This window comes from Delphinus delphis, chromosome 7, assembly GCF_949987515.2.
Source record: "Delphinus delphis chromosome 7, mDelDel1.2, whole genome shotgun sequence".
Lineage (NCBI taxonomy): Eukaryota > Metazoa > Chordata > Mammalia > Artiodactyla > Delphinidae > Delphinus > Delphinus delphis.
The window spans coordinates 22,208,774-22,229,541 of record NC_082689.1 but is presented as its reverse complement, the minus strand read 5'-3'; the positions used below and the strand labels follow the sequence as shown (position 1 = coordinate 22,229,541).

The 20,768-nt window shown below is 37.5% G+C and overlaps 1 protein-coding gene across 1 annotated transcript in view; it reads right to left on the bottom strand.

Moving 5' to 3' along the window:
- ABCA12 (ATP binding cassette subfamily A member 12) overlaps positions 1-16,814 on the bottom strand; it is a 180,294-nt gene extending 163,480 nt beyond the window's left edge. Inside the window, exons 1-2 of the mRNA XM_060016160.1 lie at positions 16,410-16,814; positions 4,054-4,147 (exon numbers count right to left, since the gene is read on the bottom strand). Of these exons, the coding sequence (XP_059872143.1) occupies positions 4,054-4,147; positions 16,410-16,478 (163 nt within the window). The 5' untranslated portion in view covers positions 16,479-16,814. The remainder of the gene's footprint in view (positions 1-4,053; positions 4,148-16,409) is intronic.
- Positions 16,815-20,768: the final 3,954 nt, after the last annotated feature.

Genomic DNA, 20,768 nt, shown 5'->3' with positions numbered 1-20,768 from the left:
AGTAAATTACTTAACATTTCTATGCCTCAGTTTTTTTACCTTTAAAATAGGAATAGTCATATTACATAGTTCAAAGAGATGATGTAAGTCTTAACTCAGGAAATATATGCAAAGTACTTAGCACAGTGCCTGCCGATGGTCAAGCTGTCAATAAATGTTTACTACTATTATTATTTTTATTGCATCCATGAAGACAAAATGTATGCTTTGGAAGCAAAGACGTGTCAGGAATGATGACCTTGGATTTACCAAAGCTGCTGAGTCACACGTGGATGGGTGGAATTCAGTTTAACCCTGTGATAACACAAATTTAGGTATCATTCAGTTAGCAGTTTCCCTTGCCTTCCAACAGTCCCTGTTTTCAGCTGTGGGATTGGCTGAATTTCTTATTTTCTGAGGGGGCAGGGGCATTAGAAAGTGACAGCCTCGAGACAGCTGGAGTTTAATTCAGCACATGATCATATATGTACAGTACAATTTCCATTTCAGTGATATTTTCAACCACTTAAAAAACATTGTTTCTCATTAACTTCATAGAAATGTGACTTCTCGTTGGCAATACTGCATGTTTGGGAGGCCACTTATTTCATTGTGGGCGGGTCTTGTAAAGTAATCATCACTGAGGAACTGCTTGCCTGCACTTTCATGGGTATGTACGTGTTGAAAGGAGACAGAAGCAACTCTCTGCACATTATAGCTTGGCTTAGCCTCAATGTGATTTGGGAGTTTGGGTTGCTTTTGTTTGCTTTTGCTCCTAAGCATAATATTTTGGCTTTTAAAGCTTGCCTCTTGACAAGCCACTGCCTGTAGAGATTACAAGCGGTTGGAACTATTTCAGACCTGGCGCGTAGGCCCATTTCTTCTCCCTGTGAACAAGAAGTATCTGGGCCTGCCTGCCAGCCTTTGGAAAGCTTTCTTTACCTGGGACTTATTATTTGCAGGGGCAAGTTAACCTAAGCTGTTGGTGGCAACACAAAAGGGAGTAAATGAAGGCAGATGATGCCAAAAGTAAGCATTTTGCTTCCGACTGGTGCTCACCATGGCAGGGACTGCAGCAGCTTCCTTACTCACCAAAAATCCAGCCTTCTCCAGGGCCCAACAGAAGGACTATGGAGGGAGTCCTTTGAGTTGCTGATTATATTTGCTCTGAATGATTTACCAGTCCTACATACCTGCCTGGCTAATCTGGGAGCAGAATGTACCCACGGGATGACAACTCCCATTCTCACCATAGCTGAGTTTCAGCTGGGGTGTAGTCTGGAGTTTCATCTTCATTTCTCTATTGCCCAACTAGTACTGAAGAAGTCACTGAAGTCCAAAAAGGATTTTTACTCTGTTAAGCAGGATCTGATTTCTGTGATACTAGAACTACAATGATGCATGCAGAATTTGTCAAACAGGGGCAGCATTCCACATTAAAAAATAATATTTAGGATAAGTCTGATACCTACATCAGAATCCACTTCTTCCCCATATTTTTTTATTTCATGATAGAGACAGGGAAGGAGTTTATATTCCTAATTTTTAATTTTTAGTCTACTTTTGCAAAACCTAAATAATGAAACATGAAAAATTAGTGCTGACTACTGGATGTAAGAAATGTGAGCCTATGAGCTTAAAACCAGATTCTGGAGCCAGACTGTCTGGGTTCAAATACTGACACCACCACTTATTAACTGTGCAACCTTGAATGAGTTACTTAACCTCTCTGTGCCTTGGTTTTCTTGACGGTGAAATAAGGAACACAGCCATTACATAGTATGAGATCAAGAAATATTTATCATGATTATTATCAGCTCATTTGAATCTTCCAGTATAATAGATGTGGGAAACAAAGAAAAACAACAATCTAAAAAAACAGAATTAAAAAACCTAAATCCAAACTATCATTTTGAAGTTATTCTCTCTCTACCACAAGAAAGAAAAAAAAAGTAACTGCATCTATACTAGTTTTAGATTCTCTACATTACTCTACAGAATAGTACCTCCAATTATAAAATTACATTTTATACTCTACTGATTACAGGATGAGTTAAAATCTTGGACATACTTTGTATTTGGCTCTATGTGTAAGAGGGTAAGATATGACACAAATCTCATGGACAAAGAATAAATAAAGGTGGTTTCCAATACCTTTCTCTCTTATCCCACATGATTGAATTTTGGCAAATTAAAATCTCCTTGGGTCCCAGTGTTCTCATCTGTAAAGTGAGAGGGTCCCTTTCAGTTCTAATAACAAACCAATAAACTATTTTCTAGACTGAGTCTTACACGGTCTGAGAGACTAGCAAAAATACTTTCAATGTTTGAACTTTTCTATAATTTTGTTCCCTCCTACCCACAAACATAATATATTCTAAGCTAATTATTACTAGAGTATGATAATAGGTTCACAGTAAAAAATGGTTATTCATTTCCTTTTGGATAGTGTGTTTTGCAGAGCCTTTTATTTGGTCTGTGAAGCACTTGTCACATGGCTTTTCCAAGTTTTTCTTTATAATTTAGTGGGATTATACGAGCTCTCCATGATTTTCCCCATGAATCTCTAAATCCTACAGGGTAACATCAATTGGTTTAAGACTACTCACTCACACACCTTATATTTTTCTCTTAGAAGTTTTAGAAAAGGAACTTTATATAACTGAAAAATCCTTAAGAACAAGAAATTGGTGAAAATAAGTTGTTGAAAGGAGCTAACAAACTCCTATTACTATCGCTAGCAAATTGATAATTAGCATCTTTAACTAGAGTAGTTCAAAGAGTATTTGTCCTTATGTGCTGAATGCATTATTTCTGAAGTCCATGTTATTTAAGATACACAAGAATACATAAATTCCAACAGTATACAATGGAATTAATCTGTTATAATAAAGAACTAATATACACACAATATGAAGAGAACAAAATTATGCTGTTTTTATAAACAACCTAATAAAATCTCATCAATAACTCTACATAATCACTTGTGCAAAAGTCCTTTAGAAATGATAAGGTGCAATTCAAATGTAAGGAATTATTTGTTCTAGCACCAAGAGTTTAAATGCGTCACACTAACTGAATTGATACTTTCTTTTGAATTATTATATTGTGTGTAATTCAAGTAGATTCCACCATGGCTCTCACCTTACTTCTTAGGGCTGGGTGATTGAAAAGCACTGTGCTTACTTTAAAATGTCACTAGCTCATTATTCTCTTTACAAATAATTCGGCATAGTGCTCTTTTATTTGGTGGATTACCATAATTTATCTGAAATACAATTTGAGTTTTCAGAAATCTGATTTACAGGAAGCTTTTTAGGAGATGGCTGCTTTGTGAAACATGAAACATCTGACCTGACTTTACTCCTCTCCTAAGAAAACTGACTCCGAAGTTTAAAAACAAAAGCAAAAACAACACTGGTCACATCATTGGGGTTAAAAGGCTCATCCTGCTCCGTTTTGAAGACTTTTCTGAGTCTCTTCTGCATTTCCATCCTGGATCCAAAAGAAATCACGAACTGAGTGGGCATTGTGCCCATTTTATAACTTGGTAATGACTAAATGTAACTGAAACAACACTAATTGGAAAATAATCTTCTTTTAAACTAAATGTTTTGATACATTGCACCATTCATGAATTAGCCCTGAAGAAAGATGAGATTTTTATAGTACTCTGGATTTCATTTGTTCAGTTGATCAAATTCCACTCTATGGCTTCTGCTATGATACAAGAGAAAAGGATGATCTAAGTTTGAGATGGCTGCTTGTTTGCGGTGTACACACTATGGTGGGATTTATGAGATGAACACTAAATGAGTTAAAATTTTATAGTTAAAGATTAAAATATATTCTTGCTCCTACATACTTTATATTTTTCTAGATAAATATTACAGGCTCAACTTCTTACTGATTCAAAAGACTGGGGAAAAGACATACTAAGCATTTATACAAACACTTCCAAGTGGGAACGCTACTCAGAAAAATAAATTTTACAATAAAACACTAAAGTGGTAGCAAAATAAATTTTAACTAGAATCCAAAAGTTAGGGAAATAAACAAATCTCATTTACTTACAAGTTGCCTTTGGTTTTGGAGGAAATTTGGTCCGGGTAATAGCCAAAATTAAGAAAATAGTAACTGGCCATAAAATCAAGACAAGTGTCCAAAGCTGCAAAGTAATGATAGAAAAAAAAATGTTAATTATATTGCTAAACCAAAACACCTGACAAGAAGTACATTATACTATAAAATTCCAACACAAGCCAGACATTTGCCTGAAAATATTATTAATAAGAAAGGAATGAGAGAGTTTTAAAAAGGCAAGAAACCCTGAAATAAACACAAGAAGGATTTTTCCAGGTTTAAAATCTTAAAATAACCTTCTGAAGCCCCCTGTCCAGTCACCTTTCATGACTGTCCCAAGAAGGATGCTCTTCAAATTCAAGTATGATCAGGAACTTCCTAACTTGAAAATCTTTTAGAGCTTCCCAGTTGTTTGTTGGATAAGGCTCAACATGCTAAACAGGGCATATAAAACCCAACCTAATTTCAACCAAGATGTATCTTACCACTTCCAATATTAGCATTCTATGCTCAGGCATAAAGATTAGTGTGTGACATTGGCTAATGGCTCAATAAAGATTGTTGAACAAATGAATGAATGAATGGTTGAGTCAACAAGTAAAAGAGTAAACAGAAACTTAAAGTTCTATGCAACCCCCTCCAAACCACTATAAATAGTATCTTGTGTCTGCTTCTATTATAGAACTTATACTCTTTTTGTCAATATATCTTTTTTTTGGCTTGGCTCATGAAATAAACTGGTAATTCTTTTATGGCAAGAACAGTGTCTAATTCATCCCTGAATTTCCACTGGTATAGAATAGAGGTTCGAGAAATGTATATTACATTGAAATTTCTATTAGAGAATTTCACTGTAAGACACTTCAGGAGTGGCTTTCCTCCCCATGTAAACATGATGCAGTTCATAAGACACTATCTGCTTCATATTTTACATACCTATAAAATTGGTTCCATAGCAGTGAAAAACATGTATTCACAAGAACATTAACTGTGCCTATAGTTAAACTATGTTTCTATCTGATTATGCAGTCAGACCTGTTCTCATTCTTCCCCCATTTTGCAGAGATGATTTGCTTCTGCCAAATCTCAAACTACTGCCTGGGGCTCTTCAATTCTCCAAAACAATCCAGACCCATTCAACTATTGATCCTTAAGTAACTCCCAACCTAAATTTTCCATGAAAATCTCCATGTGTCTCTATCAGCACTGATCTCCTTGCTGGCAGATCTGTCATGAAATTCTTAGAACTTTGGGTTTAAGGGCAAGTTTTAGAAAATGGAGGAAGCTGACTGTCGATCTGGGGAATCCTAAGGTACTCAGTTTAACCACAGCTTAAAAGCTCCCAGACAGGCTCAACAGCCTAATCTATAGAAGCACTTCTCAAGCATTAATGTGCGTACCAAATCACCTAAGGATCTTGTAAGCACACAGATTCAGATTCAGTAGGTCTGTGGCTGGCTGGAGGTACTGTATCTCTTTCTAACAAGCTCCAGGTAGGTGAGCTGATGCTTCTGTCCATGGTCCACACATGGAATAGAGGAATTCTAAATGCACACCACCCTACCTAACTAGCAGGACTGTTTACAGTCTTGGAATATTTTTGTTGGAAATTTCCTTTGAGATCATCTAATGCACAGAATTCTGGGCATTTCTAAACTTGGACAGGAAAAAAAGATCACATTTTTATTTTCTCCAGCTTATGACTCTTTGGTATTTCCATTAATGATGAATATAGGCTAGGAACCACAATGGTATTAGAAGTACCTGTGACTTTGTCACCAATAGAAACCAGATATTTTCAAATCATATTAGTGTCGTTGCAGATACCTCAAAGTGCTGTTTATATTCATCACAGCATTAAAATTATAGTAGTCATGGATTCACCTTTATTTATTTATTCAATGATAGAATAAACATGCATTACCGTATCATAAACTTGCTTTTCGATACCTTAATAACTGAATTTCAATATAATTGGTTTTATTTGTAATTGTATTTATTTCACTGATTTAAGAACATTATTCTTAGAAGGGCCATAGGCTTCACCAGGCTGTCAAAGACATCCAGAGCACAGAAGAGGCTAAGAAGCCTTGATCTGATCCAACTCCCTTTTTTATTCTCTGGGTTGCAGAGAGTTAGCATAACTTATCCAAAGTTACACACCCAGTTGGAAAGCAGAGCAGGGGACAAGGATGTGAACACCAAGATACTAAGATAGCATTAAAAAAAACCATGCTGCTCCGAGGAATACGAAAGTACTAAAGAAAGTGTATTGGAAAAACATGCGTGTTATGAAAATATAAGATGTGTTATTATTCTAGCCTAATCTCTGATATATTTGAAAATTAGAGTCTATTCTTCGAAGATCCTATATACAAGGTACAATTTTTATTCTATGTGACTCATTTGAAATGTAGACTATAAGGAATTAAGGTTAAAAATATTTAATGTTTGTGGATTTATTGGTTTTATATTTGAAGCCATAGTTATCCTTTTAAAAATGTATTCATCTGAGTAGGTTCAGTGCCCCATAGCTACTTTTAGGAACATCTATTCATTTTCCATAGCAACCTCATGAGAATTCAGCGAGCAACTGAGATCAGTTACACCAACACAAATGTACATTTGCATTCAAATAAAGAACATATGTCATGGGATATTTTTAAGTTATCTTTTGGTTGATATAATTTTATGGTTTCATGCGGATGTTTTGGTAATTTTGAAATTAGTTTTAGACGTGATTTAGATCCAAACAAAAGTGCAGTATCAGAGTAGTTTAAGGCACCCTGTTTTAGGTAAAATCCACTGCAAGCCCATAAACAATCTATTATCACAAGATTTCCCCCAGGATTTTAGGTCAGAGAGGTTTGGAGAACATTTCTGCATGCAGCACTTTAGAAGGATAATAAATCCAAAGCCCTCCACACTGTGATCTCAGGAACGTTAAGGTTGACAAGTTAATCACAAAAGCAAGAAATAAAATTTAAATTTTCATAGCAGCAGGATTGCTCTCAACACCATTCTAAATATTATCATAAACAACCTAGAAGCGAATGCAATGTCAAGGATCCAAATATTAAACCGATGAGCCATGACTTTTTTTGTCTGTTTGGAGAAAAGGCTAAAATATTGATTTTATATATACAGACATTGGGGGCTACTTGAAAACTTTGGGAAAAATAGTTTTTAAGAGTTTCATATTTTTGCTAATATTTTAATTATCTCACACGTGCCTCTATACGTCACTTGCATTCCATGCTCCCTGAATTCTTGACATCTAAGGGCATATGCACACTGAGTAATTTACAATTCCTTAGTGGGCCATGGCATTTGTCTCTTTTTATTTCTCCAGAGTTTATTTGCTATTGAGATGTCCCCTTCTGTTCGCTTTCTCTTCACTTTCTCCTTTCTGAAAAATTCAGTGCCCAAAATCCCTTAGGTGGGGCAGCAAGGTAAGTTCACATTAGGACTCGGGGCACCACAGTGACACAGTGAGGGAGGTGGGTCCTTAGCAAGGTGAAGAGGATATCCACAGTGCAGCAGACGTGGGGTGTCAGGACCCAAGTCGGGTAAGGAGGCTGTCTATGCAGGGCAAGGAGCAGGTGATTGGTTTCATATGGGAAGGTTGATTAAAAGTAAACATATCCTACGTTGGAGGAGCCTGGCTTTTCACTATCCATCAGAGAAATTATAAACATGATAAAGGGCGAAACTAGAATGAACCCGGTAGTGTTGGGTTACAATTAAAGATATGGCTATGAACTGCTGGTTCATGAAATATAGCGATAAATGTGTGTGTATAACTTCTTTCTTTCTTTCCAGTCCCACAAGTTGTTTCTACCTCATTGTGTACTTTCTCTGTCCCGGCCCTGAAAATACCCATTTTTTTCAAGAAACACTAGCTTCTTTTAGTGGATGAGAGCTAAGTGTGCTTGTTGCTATTAGGGGATTGCCATGTCCAAGCTTGAACAGAGCTATAGAATATATGTAGAATGTATGCAGACACAGAGATAGTTGGATACATACATACATACATACATAGAAAGAAATAGGTAGGTAGGTAGACCAATAGACAGAAGAGCACTAGATATACTGCTCAGAGAATCTCAGAGAATGATGGGGACACATCAGTAAAACACAGATACCTGCAAATGACCATAACTGAGCATCAAATCTGACCCACTGGCCAAAATTAAACATTAAAGACATTATGTTAATAAAAGAGTATATCTAACTGAATAAATTAGGAACCCATGAGTCTATGTAAATATAAATAAATGTATAAGGAAACAGATAAATTGAAAGTTTAATGAGGAATGGAATACGTAGTTGGTCTCAAAATATTTCCCCATAAAATGAGACAAACTGACATCACGCACCACCTGATGTGATGCAATATGAAGAACAGAGAATCACTTCTGTGGTATTCCTTCCAGAGGTAAATAACCTGAGTCTCTACTAAATGAATATGCTACAAAACAACAGATACCCTACAAAACAACTGGTCTTGAATGTTCAAAATGTGTCAGGGTCATTAAAGTCAAGGAAAGACTACCGAACTGTTACAGACTGAAGGAAGCTAAAGACATAAAAACTAGATACAGAACATGACTGGACTATTTTTCTGTAAGGACATGATTGGGAGAACTGGTGAATATTGAATTGGATCTAAGGATTTGATGGTGGTATTGGGTTATATTGGAGGATTTCCTTGTTTGTGAAATATGCACACTAAAGTATCTGAGGTAATGGGGCACCAATCTCAACTAGCTCTAGAAAAATATATATTTGTACTGTTCATGCAACTTCTCCTTAAATTTGAAATTATTTTAAAATTTAAAGATTTTAAATTATTTTAAAAGTAATTCTGTTTGAAAATCCAGAACCAATTTTTAAAAGACAGCAAAAGAGGGGCTTCCCTGGTGGCGCAGTGGTTAAGAATCCACCTGCCAATGCAGGGGACACAGGTTCAAGCCCTGGTCCGGGAAGATCCCACATGCGACAGAGCAACTAAGCCTGTGCGCCACAACTACTGAGCCTGAGCTCTAGAGCCCGCAAGCCACAACCACTGAGTCTACATGCCACAACTACTGAAGCTTGCGTGCCTAGAGCCCGTGCTCCGCAACAAGAGAAGCCACGACAATGAGAAGCCCGCGCACCACAACGAAGAGTAGCCCCCGCTCACTGCAACTAGAGAAAGCCAGTGCACAGCAACAAAGACCCAACACAGCCAAAAAATAATTAATTAATTAAATAAATCTATTTAAAAATTTAAAAATATAAATAAAAGACAGCAAAAGAGAAGAGGACCAAGAAAAGAGATTTAAAGAAAAAAAAAAACATGCTTTCTATCTAGGAACTCTATCCTGTTGCACAATGCAGGTGATAAGTTTTGGAGAATTAATGATGATGACAGGACACACTTCAGTGGCCTTGAAGTCAGTGAGGTCATCCACTCAAAATTCTAGGTTTAAATCTTAAGAAATTCCTTGAATGAACCAAATGTAAATTCACTCCAAAATTTCCATTCACTACAAGATCTGTAGTACTTTTTAACTCAATTGAATTACCTAGTAACATTTGCCTCTGCATTTGCTGAGAACTATTGTTTCAAATCTCTGAAAACCTTTCAAATCTAATTTTCTGAAAAATTTTGGCAGAGCACATAATTTCAACTTTAAGTCATTCACACTTCATTACTTTGTTAGAACCCTTTATTCTAATTATTGTTAGTACACCTGATTCCAGTTGTGGCCATCATTTTTATTATGTTCTTATTTTCATTGAAAGTAAATAAGAAAATAAGATACAGGTGAACTTTAAATCAATGTATTACTATATATTTAAAAATTTGAGAAACTACTACTATTTGAATGCCTGTAAGTAGGATATTCTCTCTCTACTCTTAATCATAAATGTCCTCATTTCCTACCACCTATGCTTGTCCCATTTCACACAGTTACATTGCCTGTCTTGCCCTTACAGATATTTGAGTTTGTATCCCTTGCACTACAGTGGTTAGAAGTTAGTTATGTCTGAAATGAATAATACTGAATATCAGTACAATTTCCAGATTTCAATGGGGATTCTTCTCCTTAACTCTGAAAATAAATAAAAGTAAAATGTTTAGGATGAAGATTCTCCATTTCCCTCCATGAAACCACAGTCTTGGAGAGTCTTAAGGAAACTTACAGTTTAACATACACTATAGTAATCATTCATATAAGGCTTATACATTCATTAACACAATAAAAAATTATTGAGCACCTACTGTGTACCTGGCCCTGAGGATAGAGCAATTAAAATTTTCAGTCTTTTGAGGAAGGGAAACATGAAAAAAAATTATCACCAAATGTAATAGATAATGCTAAGATACAGGAAGTCAAGAGTGTGAAAGGAAGATAAAGCAAGGGGAGCTGAATCTAAAGCTAAAAGATGAACAACGGTCAGGCAGAAGAAAGGATACGTGTGTTGGATAGAATATGAGAAAGAAGTGGGAGTCTTTCAAGCCAGGGAAACATATGGGTGAAGACCCACAAATGGGAAAGAGGGTGGAATATTCCAGGAAAAGAAATAAGTCCAGAATGACTGGTACATGAAAAGTTAGGGAAAACATCTCTGCAATATGGTTATGCAGCCTGTACTTGAATGTTTCTGGTGACTAGAAGTTCAATATTTCACGAGACTTCTTCATTATTGGACAACTCACATTGTCCGATTTTTTTGCTCATATCAAGGTGATATCTTCCTTCCCATGACTAACATTTATTAGTCTTAGTTTGGCTTCCCCTCCGGCAGGAGAATTCTACAAGTATTCGAATAGAGACAAAATCCTCTCTCCTCTTGGGTACCAATGCCAGTTCCTTCACCAATTCCCTGTTAAATATGATTTCAAAATATCTTCCCCAGGGTGAATTCTTGTTGTCAAGTGGTCTTCTTAAAATTAATATCAAAATTCAATAAAGTACTCCAAATAATAGCTAATACATGACTGCTGAGAATGTGCAAGGTGCTACGTTAAACACTTAACATGCACTATCTCATTTAATATAATCACCTCATTTCCTCTTGCAGATGGGAAGTTAGAATATTAAAGAGACTAAATAAGCCTTCATTCCATAAGCCACTAAACGCTAGAGCTGATATTTGGACCCAGGGAGCCTGACTTCAGCACCTGCACAGTTAACCACTAAGTTTTGTAGCCAAACCCCTACTAAATAGATTACTAGCTCTCTTTGCAATACCACACTTTTATTAGTTCAGCCTATGACAGCATTGAAAGTCATTTAAATGTTGAGCTATAACCTAGAATCATAACTTTTTATTACAAACCTGAAAATAAAAATCGCCCAGACTTTCCTATATAAAGTATACAGTCTTTTTCTTCCTCTTCTATTCCTTCCTTTTTGCATTGTCTGTTAAGTCAAAGGTGACTGTTACTTGGTGTTAACAAGTAACAAGGTTCATATTCAGAAGTAAGAGTGTGATACTTTAGATGTGAAATAAACCTTAGTTTCACCCCCAAAACAAGGAAACAAAAGTGGCACAAGAGTTCTGTTAATTGGGCTTTCTGCTAGTGAACACTGCCGTCTACGTAAATAACCCATCTAAAAACTGGGATCAAGACAATGTTCTGAAATCCATATTTATAGATTATAATACAATTTGAAGATTGGTAAACCTTCTTTGATGTTTATGAAAATAACATATTTTTATTGGGCTTTAAGCTAATTATTTCTCTATTGCTTCCACTTCCAAAACATCTTTACCTCATTTACTTTTTGCTTGACTAAACTAATAAAATGTGCATGTCTGCTATGTGCCAGGCACCGTAATGAACAAGTAGATACAAATTTTTTGAATAATTAAAAGGGCTTAAGGGAGTAAATAGTACAGATCCAGAAGAGGTAAAAGGGCCTGGAACATTTGACCATATAGTTGAGTGACTTGTGCAACACTGAATTCATTTTAATCTGATTTAGAATTAAATTTGAAATTCGAGTTTAATTCTAAATTGTTTTAATCAAAAAATTATTTTAATGCATGGACCAACCTGTCCCAAAATTTTCAAGTTAAGTCTTCCTTTTTCTTTAGCCATTGTGAGGGAAAATTAAATGAGCAAGGTGAGGATTGGGGAGGAAGTGTCAAATTCGATCCAGTTTTAGAAGTTTATCAAGTTGTAGGAATATCTATGATAGAAAAACTAGGTCTATCATCAACTGAGCTAAAGTGTGATCCACCAGCTAAATAGTTACAAAAGAAAGTAAATAGCTGAAGTTAACTTTCCTTCTTTAGGTCATAAGTCTGGAATTAGATTCCACTTCTATAGAGACCTGTAGTCACTTCTTGATATGCCTATTTAGAATCCATCTTCTTAATGAAAGATAAATTCTTATCTTGCACGATCTAGTCTTTAAGCCTTCAGTGCCTTTGCTGTCCCAGGACTCTGTTTCCTGTCATTAACTAGCATCTCATTAGGTGAGCCTCCCTGTTGCTAACCATCTCCGGTGGAATGTATGCTCATTTTTCCCTTATATTTTAGAGTTAAATTACAAGACCAGCAGGGTAGCAACTGCATCTAATTGACTTTCTCTATTGCCTAACATTTCTGTTGGTGCCTAATGTATTTTTTCACACTCCTCTAGTATTCATTTTTTGCAATATAATTGAGAATTGGTATTACCACTAATATTGAAAAACAGCAATATCTAAGGCCTCCTTAGCGAATATGATCTCTTTGTTGATGGGCTGAACTCTGAGCAGGGATTAGAGAATATTGGGAAAGGAAACTCAACTTAGGAGCAATAGAGAGGTATTGGAATAGCAGGAGGTAATGGAAAGAAGAGATCCAGTTTTGGTAGAATATAACTGTGTTTTTAAACTCACTACGTGACTCTGGACAAGTACCTTGAACTCTCAGGGGCCCTGTAAAATCAAGGCAGTTAGATAATCTCAAAGAGTTCAGAATTCTGACATTTGATTTTACAAAAAAGAGAGAAACATTAGCTCTAAGAACAATTTTGAGGAAAGTCACCTCAAAAATTAAAAATCTTGGGCTTCCCTGGTGGCGCAGTGGTTGGGGGTCCGCCTGCAAATGCAGGGGGACTGCGGGTTCGTGCCCCGGTCCGGGAGGATCCCACGTGCCGTGGAGCGGCTGGGCCCGTGGGCCATGGCCGCTGAGCCTGCGTGTCCCGAGCCTGTGCTCCGCGGCGGGAGGCGCCGCAGCGGTGGGAGGCCCGCGTACGGCAAAAAAAAAAAAAAAAAAAAAAAAAAAAAATTAAAAATCCTGCCTTCCCTTTTTTGCAGCCAGGTCATCATGTAGCTTATTCCATTGTTATTTTACTTCTTAGACAGCATAGCTGTTTAAAATAGTTTTTTCACTTTCTAGTCTAGTATATACTTTTATAATAAACTTCCTCAGTAATCCCCACTCAACTTTAATAATTTTACTATATATTTTTTTTGTTTTACATCTCCATTTATAGATTCCTAACTTCTTCCTCTACACACTATCCTTCCTACTGCCTTGCTCTGTGATTGACTCTCTTGAAAACAAAATGGAAGAGGATGGCATGGAGGTGATACTAGCATTTTTCCTCAACATTCACTAATGACTATACATTTCCAGTGTCATACAACTTAATTTCTATTTTCCTGGGTATAAAAGTATATTTTTAAAGTGCCATATTCAGAACAATTACAAAGATAGAGATAAAAATACCTGCATCTTAAATAACTGCTTGATGGATGCCAAAGTCCAGTTCCTATACAAAGACTTTGTCCTCTCCTCCAATTTATATACCCCTTCTTTACATGTTCTGTCTTCTAATTTGTCTATATTTTCTCTTTTCACATTTTAGAAACATTTATCTCCGTTTAGATTTTTTAATCCTAACTTTCCAACCTCTTGATTTTCTCATTCTTCCCTCTTAAGTAACACTGGCACACATATATCCCTTCCACCTGTGTCCTCAAATCCTCTCTTCCAGTACCAAGACATAGGATTGGCTCTAGGCAAAACTATGAGGAAATACACCTTTCTTTGCCCTCTACCTCTCCACTTAAAATTGTCTTTCCTTCTCCTTTTGGCATCACCGTTTTCTAAAGGTCTCTTCTGTCCCTCTGGTTACTCATAATGGATTCCGGTGGGCCTTCTGTAGTGCCCCAAATTCTGGACTTTTAATGATCTCACTTCCTGCAACCAAGACTGTGCTAGGTCCCATTCTCTCAAGGTGCTCTTAAGATCTGAATCATTTGATGTCCCAAAATGAACTAATAGTTCATGTATTCTCTTTCCCTAGGCAAAAGTATTATTATCAGGGGCTTTCAGGGATTTTGGTTACTTAGGAATAATATAAGTTATCATAGTGAAAACATTTTAGCATGCCTGACTTTCACCTTCTTTAAATATGCCATGTCCAGCAGAAATTGACTCAAATGGAGAAAAACTCTAAAGTAGAAAATTGATATGCCAGCTACTTTACAGATGAGGAAGGAACTTATTAAAGTTTCTAAAGATAAAATTTCCTAATGAAAAAATTTATTCACTTGAGGGTTTATTTTTAATTTTTAGGTAAAATGGAATTGTAAGGAAAATATACCACCTTAGCATTCAGCTTATCAGCAACAGATATACGTTTTCAGTTCCTTTATTCTTTTATTTTTAACTATTGAGTTTTCATCACTTAGGAACTTTACTGTATATAAATTTCTTTCTTTCTCCCTTCCCCTGCTTTTTCTTTCACCATTACTTTGAATAAAATATGACACAGACATTGCCCCAAATCCCTCTATAATCTATTTGCCAAGTGTTTCATCATTTATAAAGCACTTTGAAATACATTAGCACATTTGGTTCTTACCACCCTATGAGACAGATATGGTAGACCAGATGCCCATTTTACAAATGGGAAAATCAGTGCTCAGAGAAATTGTGATATGCTCTTTAAGTCATGTAGCTAGTGAGGAACAGAACCAAGAAGCCAATTCTTGTCTTCTAACCACCTCCACCTACCCAGACTCTTTCCCTGCTGAATTCCACACAGAACCTACTGTGGGAAAATTATGGAAAGTTTCACTTTTGTGTTGTTTCCGATGTGTTGCTTCCGACAATGAAGCAAAAATATTAATGATTTAAAATTTTATATCCACACCCACACCCGTGTAATCACATAATGCCTTGTGATTTTAAATCCTATCCACCAAATTCACAAAGGCAAATCAACCTCTCCCTCATACTATATACATCAGAACACTTGTAAGGTGTAAGTAAGTAAGGCGTCAGGCACTGCAAGCAAACCTAGAGTGAGATAAGGTGTATAGATAAACTGGTTTCTATGATGCATATTATTTGCAAATACTTATATTATTAATTTTAGGCTGGGGGTTACCTTCTAAAATGAAGTATATCGAGTGTCTTTTTGGATTTCTCCAGTTTTCAAACATTCTTCTGAATATGCAACAACTCACAGAAGCCAGTTCCTTTCTCAATCTCCCTGCACCCTATCTGGTGAGGATGTAATAGCTGGCTATGTAATTTAAAAAGCAAACATGAGTGTAAGAGCACAAAAAAAAAAAAAGATGTTGCAATAAGCTGAGTAGACAGATTGTAGCAATAAAGTGATTCAATAACACTCTTGAAGCATCACATACATATTAACCTTTGTTTGGCATTTCTAGTAAATACTGTTTCTTATCAACCAACCTTTCTATTGGTTTTGGTTTTTAAGTACATTTCTCCCCCATTTATTGTACCTTTCATCTGAAACTTTTCCTCATCTCATTTTTTTTTTTTTTTTTTTCAGTACTTGGGCCTCTCACTGTTGTGGCCTCCTTGGTTGCGGAGCACAGGCTCCGGACGCGCAGGCTCAGCGGCCATGGCTCACGGGCCCAGCCGCTCCGAGGCATGCGGGATCCTCCCAGACCGGGGCACGAGCCAGTGTCCCCTGCATCGGCAGGCGAACTCTCAACCACTGCGCCACCAGGGAAGCCCCTTCATCTCATTTTTAACAGAATTCATTAGGAAAATTTCTGAAAGCATTTTGGCCCCAAATCTAGAATTCAACACAAGTTCCAATTCAACCGGTAACAAGATGTATCCTTTCTTGCCCGGGCCATGTCCTGGTTTATTCTTTTAATTTCCTGAAATCAAAAGGCAGCTTTGGGGGCATGTTTAGACTCACCCCATTTAGCTGTAGGACAGATGCAGGGATGATTTCGAAATATCTCATTCCTGCTTTAGAAAATGATTTAAAACTCTTCTCCTTCTCTTTTTACCTGTCATGAACACTACATTTTAAAATTGTCTGGAGCCTTTCCCCCAGGACCCCTTCCCTTGTTTTACTCACCGGCTGCCTTTTGACGCCTAGCCAATTTTTCCAGACCAAGACGTGAAGCTGATGAGATGGAGAAGCCATCCTTCAAACGCCACGAACAAGAGAATTCCTCTCTTTTCCTCCAAACCTCAAAAGAAGAATTGGTTCCCCGTCCAACTTGCTGTGTGTCAATGGGTCAGAAGCCTTTTCATGGCATAGCCTTCCTGCGGGCTGGGGTAAGAAACCCACAGATCTTCTCTCCCTCTTGGATTTTTCCCTTGGGTTAATCCTGACCAAGGAACACTTCTCAACCAACTCTTTCTCTCAAACAAGGACCCAGACCAGGATCTTTTGGTGGCTTTTGCTTATTTTAAAATAACATCCAGTTGCTGCTTGTTGCATAAAGTTTAGACTCAAGAGAGAATGAATATCCTTCAGATACTGCCTCACGGAAAGAAAAAAAAAAAAGCTGAGCCCACACTTCCTACTCTCCATAAAATTAACTGCCTATCCACACCTTCGAGCAGGTGTCACGTGGCCTGGACACGTCATGAAGAGTTAGGTGGGACCCTTGCCAGGCCAGTAGGACTTGTCCTATATTCTCTCGATTTCTTCAGTACATAGTGCCTGCTCTAGCAGAGGCAGGGCACAGAGAGTGTGTTACAGACTCTGGGCCTAATGACTCTCATAACAAAGTGTCATTAAGATGTTTTAAGTCAATGAGGCCAGAGCTCAGCTGAAACACTTTGAACCTCAGCCCACCACTAGGTACACTAGAGAAGGTCTCAATATTTAGCTTAAAGTGAAGCTGAATGCTTTGATTTAGCAGGAAGTGACTATGCTGGCTTCTATCACAATTTAGATTACAAAAAATGCAGAAAATAAAAGGTAGGCTGTGACAGAAATGATATACAATGGATACCCTCATTTGGGGTCCAGGGATTCATGTGTCTATTACAGCCATGTTGTTTCAGGCTTTTATGGTTAAAGGAGACATAGGTTGACCCAGGATATTTCTGAGTATATAACAGAGTTCTACTGCACTTGAAATCTCTAAATCAGCAGAAGAAATCTATTGTAGATTAAGGAAAAAGAAAAAGGCTTATGCTTGAATTATTCAAGGTACTTTATAATTAAGTAATTTTAATTGTGATTTAAGGGTATACATGATCCAGGAAGTCTGGAATAAAGGCTTTTAGGAATAACCTTGCTTAAACACCTTAATGACAACCCATTCCCTCTGATTTTCAATGCCTACACAGTCTAGCTCCAGCCAATTTTCCAGTCTCATCTTCCAACAGTCTATCATAAATGTGCGGCCACCTGCCGAACTGGTATGTATTACAATATGCAATGTAACCTCTGCTTCCTGGTCCCTGGCTTGCTTATGCTAACTCCTCTACCTTGAATACATGCCTCCCTCTCAAAGCACCTACCTCTCAAAACTGTCCCCAAATTGACATCTTCCATGAAGCCTTTTTAGATACACCCCTGTGTGTGTGTGTGTGTGTGTGTGTATATATATATATATATATATATATATATATATCTCCCATCTCCTGTCTTTGAATCCAGTATAGTTTTTTGTTTATATGTCTGTCAAGGAACTTGCATTTTTGCCTTATTGTGCCCCACTCCTGACTGTAGATTGGGATGTTATTGACAGATACCTTAGGATTTCCCCTTGAGGGAAGAAAGAAAAATTTGGCAACCAGAAATATGCTGCACCCAGGACATAGAGTTGATGAAAAATAAAGTTTTTAAGCAAAAACTAAACTGAGCAGCAAATAAAGAGAGTCAGAGTTAGAACGATACAATCCATGAAGGAACACATTTACCAGTAAGCTGTTTACAGATGTTATTCTTATAGTTGTACTGAGAAGTTAAATCACTCCATTTGGCAGGACTACAGTGATCTGCCACGGGACGCGGCTGTTCCACTGCTTCTGCCTGAGGCCAGCACGCCCAGGTTGTCTTTAGGAATGATTTTCAATTCTCAGTCCACAATATCTGCCTCTGACCCCTTTCTCTGCTGTCGGTGACTCTACATCTTTGAGACTGACAGGTGCATCCCTTTATCAAGTAAGGAGTCATCACATCTACCAGAACATAGGCAGTGCTTACTTTTGTACATTCACTTCACCAGCAGTAAAAATAAAAATATAGCTTTATCATGGAATAGCCTGCGCAAAATTAGTTATTCCAAGGATTCTAGACTTCTGCTTTCCAGAGCACTAGTAATCGCAAGTTTTGGAGAACAGTTCAAACAGCACAAATTTGACTTAAGCCATACTAAGAATTAGATTTGAGCATGCATAGTTATCCTCCTGAGGCTGGTCTCACCTACTAAACCTAGTTAGGATAAGAGCTCTGATAAAGCTACACAACCGTGTTACTGGTGGGCTCCATAAACGTTGGATGTGGCAATTCTTGTCAGTCAACCAGTCAAGTAACACACCCCGGGAGCAGGACAAGAGGGAACTGGTCCAACCACAGGTAAGATATTGATGTGGCTGAAACACATTAATTTGTTTTAATAGTATTTATTAAAGATCTACATTAATAATAACAATAGTAATAATAATAAATACTAGATCAGAAAGCCCATGTCTATTTAACTCATCACTGAATAATCCGAATCTAGCACAGGTCTCATCCTGTAGTAGGCGGTCAATTAATGCTTATTGAATAATTGAGTAGGAAACATTGGTTAAGAATTTATTGAATCATTATAAAAGGCCTATCATATAGAAATTGGCATTATCCCCATTTTCAGAGGAAGAAAGTGACATTCATAGAGATGCTGTAACTTTCCTAAGTTCACCCAGTTAGAAGTGGGGACAGTGGAAACAGCAGAGAGGGAACTCAAACTCTAAGTACACACTTTACACCTCTGTGTCATGATACCTTCAATCCTATGTGCTGCACTGCATGGGAAGAGCTGAGAAGAAGAGGAAAGAACTTCATGGTTTTTCCTGGTTCTCTAGGGGCCTATAAATCACTTATATTAAAAAAATGTTTTAATGTCAAAAACAAGTGCACAAAGAATAATTGCACCAGGAATTCAGGAAAAGGAATGCTGCTCGTTTTAGATTTATTGGTAGAGCAGCAAAGAACTTCCCAGCCTGGCCCTTGCCAGCCTCATCAGGTGTGTCTCTCCAGTCTCAGCCATCCCTCCTGCCATCTGCTGTAGTGCCTTGGATGAGGACCATCTACTTTCAGGCTTTGGTCATGCGGCTCCCTCTGCCCAAAATAAAATCATGCTCATTCCTAAAGGACTGACAAAAGTGCTACTTCCTCTCGGAAGTGTTTCCTAGCCCTTCCACCCACCACAGCCCCACTCCCAGCTGAATTTAATCACCCCTTCACCTGTTTTACCATAGACCTCCGTTCATAAAGATAGTCAACTCCTTATTGGCCTTCGCCACAGACAGTTGGTCTCTTCATCTATACTCCGAGCCCCTTGAAGACAGGGACTATGCCTTATCAAACACGAAGGGCTGGAGATTAATTCTTTATCCCTGGAGAATGGTGAGAACTCTGGCCTGATTAGATCTAAGAGCTGGTTTGAAGTGGTAGATGATAAAGTCTGGAGAGTGAGGGACCTTAATGCTAAAGATCAGAGGATGCCATGTTGAGGATTTAGAATGGGAAGTTCCTGGCAACTCTTCGAAAGAGACAGAGCATGATAAAATTGATGCTGTGGGAAGATGAAAATGTTAGTAGGATAAGAGATTCAGGTTAAGACCTGAAACCTCTATTTTGAATGAGCTAATGATGAAGTGAAATAATTTAAGAATTTTGATGGGAACCATATGCATAATTTTAGTCCTTGACTTCCAAATCTGTTTTTGCTCATAGCAACAGTGACAACTTACTTTTTTTCACACCATTTAACTGACTTTTACGGTAAGATGCTATGGGATGCTCATCACACACAGGATCCAATCTTTATAATAAACCTGTGATGTCAGTTTATAACATCTGCTCTATAGATAAGGAAGCATAGGTCAAGTAGCTTTTCTGTGTTACATAGCTAATGAGCGTAAGGACAGTGATTTGAACCCACGTCTCTGTGTCTTCAAAGCCTGTTCTCCAATAGGCCTTCATAAAGCAAGCATGGATCAGAACACATGGCAAGCGTGTGCATTTAACCCAGGTGGAAATGTGAAATAAGTTGGAAAATTGAAGCCAACTCATGGCAAAAATAACAGCATCCTCCTTTTATGAGAAGGGTGGGGTTCCACCAGAAGCTTAAGGTAATGGGGCACCAACTGCTAATACCTCATTACCTTAGATACACTGTGATATAAGGTGGTGATAGCCAATGCTATAAAACAGGTAGATGTGAGGAAGTTCTCAGATTCAGGATTTTCAGGTTCTTTATCAGTA